The 5,478-nt window shown below is 35.6% G+C and overlaps 1 protein-coding gene across 3 annotated transcripts; it reads right to left on the bottom strand.

The window, feature by feature from the left end:
* Positions 1-2,037: 2,037 nt before the first annotated feature.
* On the bottom strand, positions 2,038-4,768 carry LOC137815010 (putative protein phosphatase 2C 24). 3 transcript variants are annotated; one of them, XM_068618015.2, is made up of 4 exons: positions 3,509-4,768; positions 3,101-3,415; positions 2,892-2,997; positions 2,038-2,751 (listed from the first exon to the last, which is right to left on the bottom strand). In XM_068618015.2, exons 1-4 carry the CDS (start codon positions 3,953-3,955, stop codon positions 2,393-2,395), a joined length of 1,227 nt encoding a protein of 408 aa, XP_068474116.1. In that variant the 5' UTR covers positions 3,956-4,768; the 3' UTR covers positions 2,038-2,392. The 3 variants fall into 3 exon arrangements, with proteins under 3 accessions (XP_068474116.1, XP_068474115.1, XP_090150348.1); XM_068618014.2 differs by having other exon boundaries at positions 2,892-3,024; positions 3,509-4,503; XM_090294222.1 differs by lacking the exon at positions 2,038-2,751 and having other exon boundaries at positions 2,884-2,997; positions 3,509-4,487.
* Positions 4,769-5,478: the final 710 nt, after the last annotated feature.

The raw sequence follows: 5,478 nt of genomic DNA, 5'->3' as shown, positions 1-5,478 counted from the left end.
TGTTTTATCATATATTGATACTTTTAGCTTACACTTTTTTTTTTGTTGCATTTGACTTTATATATAAAAGTAAAGTTTCAATCCACACATTCTTTTGTATACTAAAATTGACAATACAATCTTAAGATGAGTTGGTCTACAATGTTAGAATCAATGTGAGAATATGCGAAGTACAATGAAGAGTAGAAAGTCTAACAAATAAAATTTTGTCTTGTTTTATACACGTCTTTAATGTCTACTTCTTTTTTTTGTTGTTGATATGTTTTTGATGGTTGTCATGTAATTGTTATATGTGAAAATGTTCCTTCTTTTAGAGGTTCATATGATATTTGTGAATGTTTATCTTTTTTTCTTCTTCAAACATAAATCTTCTTTAACACTTATAGAAGATATTATTAGATCATCAAATTTTGATATTATTTATTATGATCAAAATCATATCATAAGTTGTTGTCTTAACAAAATAATATTGGTTGATGAAGATTAAATTCTTTATGATAGATAATTTATATACTTATTTGTTTAAAGTATTAGAAATAACTTGTATCAACTAAAACAAAAATAAGTAAATTGTCTTACATTAGAGTGAAAATAATAAAATAGATTAAATCTCATTTAATATAATACTTTTTATTTTCAATAAAAATTTTAAATGACATAGTCACGTAACACTTTCAATGTGTAAAGATTACCTTTAAAAACATTATAATCACAAATAAGAAAAAGAGTTACATGTACACATCGTTAATAAATTGAACTTTGCCTAAAATTATTTCATTTCATCTTTGAATGTCTTAAATTTTTAGTTTTATCTAAGACCCTTTGATTTGCAATACTATTTTCATTTGTAAAAATTTGAAAACAAATATTTTTTTAAAAAGCAAAAAAAAGAAGAATAAGTGAGTCTTTTGGCCATAAATGGTTGTCAAGAATACTTGTTTTAAGATTTAATTTTAGGGAAAGTTGAATGTGTTTTAAGAATTAGATGGGGTGGTACAAAAATGCTGTGTTTGCTCTGTCTTCTTCTTCTAATGAAAACTAAACGTATCTTAAGCAAAAGTTTTATATTGTTATTTTTTTAAAATGCAATTCATCCACATTGTATTCTTTTAGGTTAACAAGGAAGGAATTTCACAAAGAAACATGTGAATGTTCATATCCATTGAAAGTTTGGCAAAGTAGTTATAAAGAAATTTATCACATATAATAAGGTTACCTTTTACTATTTATTGGCATTGGACAACCATAGAGTAAGTAATGGCTTTCCCAACTACAATTTGAGATTATATATCTAAAACATTCAAATATAAGTTATTTGTTAATAGTTAGAAAACTGTTATTAAAAAAACCTAATAAACGCATTGTCCATTTGTAAAATTCATATTAATTAAGATTAAAAAAAACTAATAAAATCATTGTCCATCATATGTATTTTCACAATTAAAAGAGATTTTTTATTAAAAGAAAATAGTATAATTTCTAATAGCAGAGGTATTCTATTTAATTTCTTAAACCGTGGCCTTATTATAGCTACCAAAAGTATGTTGAGAATTATCCAAATATGCAAGAGTTGGGAGATTCGCATCACTAACCATCATACAAAAACATGAAATAATCGAACATTCCTTAAAATTAGCTATTAAAATAATGATGGAACTAAATCCTTAAAAAGAGAAGAAATCATTGGAAGCATGTATTTAAAGATATAGATGCATTTGTTAGTGCTCCTTTTAAATTTTGACTAAGGCATTATTATAATTGTTATTACTTAGAGACTAATCATTCCACTGGTTCTGCAAATTCACACTTCAACTGTTTTTCATGATGTTGTGGCTTGCTCAGTATCCTGTTCAATATCGTTCCTTCGTATTATTATTCTGGTGTCGATAATTAAGAACGATTGTTTTCACTTTCTAAAACTGCTGATGACTGTGTATTGTCCATTTGATGAAGATACACCAAATGCAATATTAAGGATAACAAACGCTTCTGGCAACATTAACAAGAAAAAACTTCAAATAGAATTGACAGAGAGAATACAAGAACCAAAGGAAAATTCAATTTAGAGTGATTATGGACAAAAGAAAAGGGTGTCGTCGGGGTTCACTGAATCCTTAGTCGACACGAATTTCTCCTACATTGACAGCGAAATTTCCTATGATTTTGATTTTGTTTCACTTTCGAAAGTTACAATTTTCCTCCAACTTTTCTGAAATCTAAAAAACAGCATTACACTTGGAAAGAAGAAAAGAAAAAACAACATCGATTAAGCAAAAGGCAGACCTCAGGAGAGTGTGTCTCCATCTTAGTCCTGAAAGAGAGGGCGTGGGTGCAGTGGAAGTGTCTGTTATGATGCTTGAAAGGGGCACTCATTCATTCATCCTTGTTGCATTCATTCGTTAACGTAGTTGGAAGTGGGGACCGAAGTTTCTCCTTGCTCCTTCCTCAAATCAATCACCACCACGCTCACATTATCAGCACTGTGCCTGGCCAAAGCCAGCTTTGTCAACAGAATTGAGGCATCCGAGCAAGCACGGTCGGAACCATCTGCCGTCACATAACCGCCAGGAGACGGCGGAGTGGGAGGCTTCTGGGATTTCAGACACATCTTCACCACCCCACAAGCAGTTTCGTTTGACACCACATCCCACAGTCCATCACTTGCCAGAATCAAACACTCGTCTCCATCACTTCGCTCTGTCACAGTCACCTCGGGCTCCGAAATCACGAACGGTTTCAGGTAGTAGTCTCCTGAACAAACCGAAGTAACACTACCATTACAACTTCACAAACCACAAGCTAAGATGAAGTAACATGAACAATAAAAAAAAAAACCAAGCTTGCCATATTGGGCAGCACTGGTTCGTTCATTCATTCACTCATTCACTTGCCTATGGCTCGAGACATGGCCAGCACACCCAGCACTCTTGGGCCGTCCCAGTAAATCACGCGCCCTCCCTTGGACTCCACTCGGAGCAATTCGTCGGGGCGGTCAGGCTGAACAACAGAAAACGGATCGAAACACTGTTATACGTTAAGTAGTTACTTTGTCTGGTATTTTGAAAGGAAATTGGGAATTAGCAGAGAGAAAGAGTGGTACTTTGTGATCAGAAGAGAGAGGGATGGCAACTCCGTTGCGGCAGAGGACAGCACGGGAATCACCGCAGTTGGAGACGACAATTTTGTCCGGGGTGAGGACGGCGATGACAGCAGTGGATCCAACAGCGTCGCAGTGCGGAGTCTGGAGCTCGCACCTGCAGTTGAAAGTCTGGTTGCCCTGGCTCCGGCGGAAAACCTCTTCGTCCATGCGAGCGAAACCGCTCTGCATCAACAATTTCCACTCAAAATTATCGTCCTCATCGAGAATCTCTTCGTTCACAATCTCATGTAGCCGCTCCTTGCACATGGTGGCAACCTGCGGAAACAACAAAAATAGAAATAATGAAGAGGAGAAGAGAGAAGCAGATCCATTAGCACTAGTTTAAAAGAAGAGTGTGAGAATACAAACATGAGAGCAACCATGGCCGTCAAAAACGCCAAAGTAGTGAAAGCCATCCAGCGAGAAGAAAGGGCGCAGGGCAACGGAATCCTCCATGTCTCTCCTCCTGCCGCAGACAGAGGTGACCCCATACTTGGGACACTCTTCATCTTCGGAGGAGTCATCATCCGACAACGATTTCGTGTCGGAAACATCCTCGTCGTCCTCCTTGACGAATTGGGAATCCTTCTTCATAACCTTGACTCCGGAGGATTCCTGGTCATTTTGAAGTTGATCATCAGTGTCATTGAGATCGAGCTTGGGGCGCTTCCGAGAAGACTCGGGCACGGTCATGTCAGCCATGTAGTTGAAGGGTACGATGTCCATAGCTCTGCGGGTGGTGGAAGGACGAGAGGAAGAATCAAGAGGGTTAGGGGTGTCACCTTCTCCTACAACTCTACAGCAAATCCCAGCCATTGAGAGGGTCTTTATAGGCGCGAAATCAACAGAGAGAAAGAGAGAGTTTGTTGCAGTAGTGGTAAACTGTAGAGATAGTTAAACTGTGGAGGGAGGAGAGAGAGAAAGAGATGAACGCTCATAGGAGGAGATGAAAGGCTTTTGCGGAAGGGGACAGTGCCATTGAAATGGGATTGGGGGAGAAAGGTTTTCTAGGCGGTGAGAGTAAGAGAGATAGAAAGAGAGAGAGAGCAATTGTTCACTTGGCCTGGGGGCCACACGGGCAGGCTGCCCGTCACCGTCAGGGGCACCGTATGCCATCTCCACCCTTGATCACATCTCTCCTTCTCTTCCCTGCCCTACACGTGGTGGCTCCTTTTTCTCAAATCCCTACGTGGCACCAATCATTTCCTACCACGGTAGCTCCAACCCTTCTTCTTTTCCAGACACGCATGTGGTCCTTTCCCTCTCCCCTCTTCTCCCTCTTCTCCCCCTTCTCTCTTACCTTAACTTCACCTCACCTGGTTTCCGTTTCACCCGCAAATTATCATTTATTATTTTTGCATAATATCATATCTCTCTCTACCTTCTATATATATATATATATATATATTACTACTAATGGCTAAGTAATTATAAATTGTTATTAATAATTGTTTATAGAAGAATATGACTACTAACTAAATTGCATTCTTTGAGTAAAGTGTTGTTCCACTTTTCGATCTCCTAAGACGCTCTGATGGGGGATGTCACCACGTGGCTTCATACGAGATTCTCTCTTTTGTACTTCCTAGTCACGCCGCTCCTCTTCGTGTGTGCACCACGCACCTTCTTATTTACTGCTTTCATTTATCCAGCGCAGGAGAAAAAATAATTTAAACAAAAACAGAACATAGAAAGGAAATAAGGTAAAAGTAAAAAAAAAATTAATTTTAAAATTAACAAACACATCAAATAAAAAAGAAAAAGAAACCTAATGCATTCAGTTTTCTACAATTAGGAAGAAAAAAAAATTTACACAAATTTATGTAATTGATTATATTGGAAGACATAGTTATCTCAAAATATTATTAACTAAATTAACTATTTACATACTTCTTCTTTTTATAAGATACTTTATATAAATTATTTATGAACTCATCGTTTTTTTTTTCTTGTTAAGTTTTAATGTATTATCAGTATAAAATACTTCTAAATTATTATATTCAAAATATTAAACATTTAATCCATACTTTATCAAAACTATATAAATAGTTGTTATAAGATAAAATAGAAGATGGGGACCATACATTTTGCACGCTACACCTGTGAAAATCATTTTTAGATAATTAATTCCATTTTGATCAAAAAAATAGCTTTGCTTTCACATAATAATTAGAGAAAAAAATCATGAGTGAAAAAAAATGTTCAGAAATTTGAGAGAAATTTAACAATAACATGGGTTGAATATAAAAAAAAATTGTTAGAAATATATGCATATGAATGAATAGTATTTAAATACACAAAAATAATTTATTGAAAGAAACAGATAAACTAAAATTTGA

This window comes from Phaseolus vulgaris, chromosome 1 (genome assembly GCF_051622355.1).
Source record: "Phaseolus vulgaris cultivar YP4 chromosome 1, ASM5162235v1, whole genome shotgun sequence".
NCBI classification, from domain to species: domain Eukaryota; kingdom Viridiplantae; phylum Streptophyta; class Magnoliopsida; order Fabales; family Fabaceae; genus Phaseolus; species Phaseolus vulgaris.
Note: the sequence above shows the minus strand (reverse complement) of the source record. Positions and strands in the feature narration are given on the sequence as shown.

What these genes read in the sequence shown, in the direction of transcription:
- LOC137815010 (XM_068618014.2), bottom strand. Translation starts at nt 3,955, where the DNA reads ATGGCTGGGATTTGCTGTAGAGTTGTAGGAGAAGGTGACACCCCTAAC. An exon ending in ACGGCCATGGTTGCTCTCAT is followed by an intron (nt 3,416 to 3,508) that starts GTTTGTATTCTC and finishes TTGTTTCCGCAG; the next exon opens with GTTGCCACCATGTGCAAGGA. An exon ending in CTCTCTCTTCTGATCACAAA is followed by an intron (nt 3,025 to 3,100) that starts GTACCACTCTTT and finishes AACGTATAACAG; the next exon opens with TGTTTCGATCCGTTTTCTGT.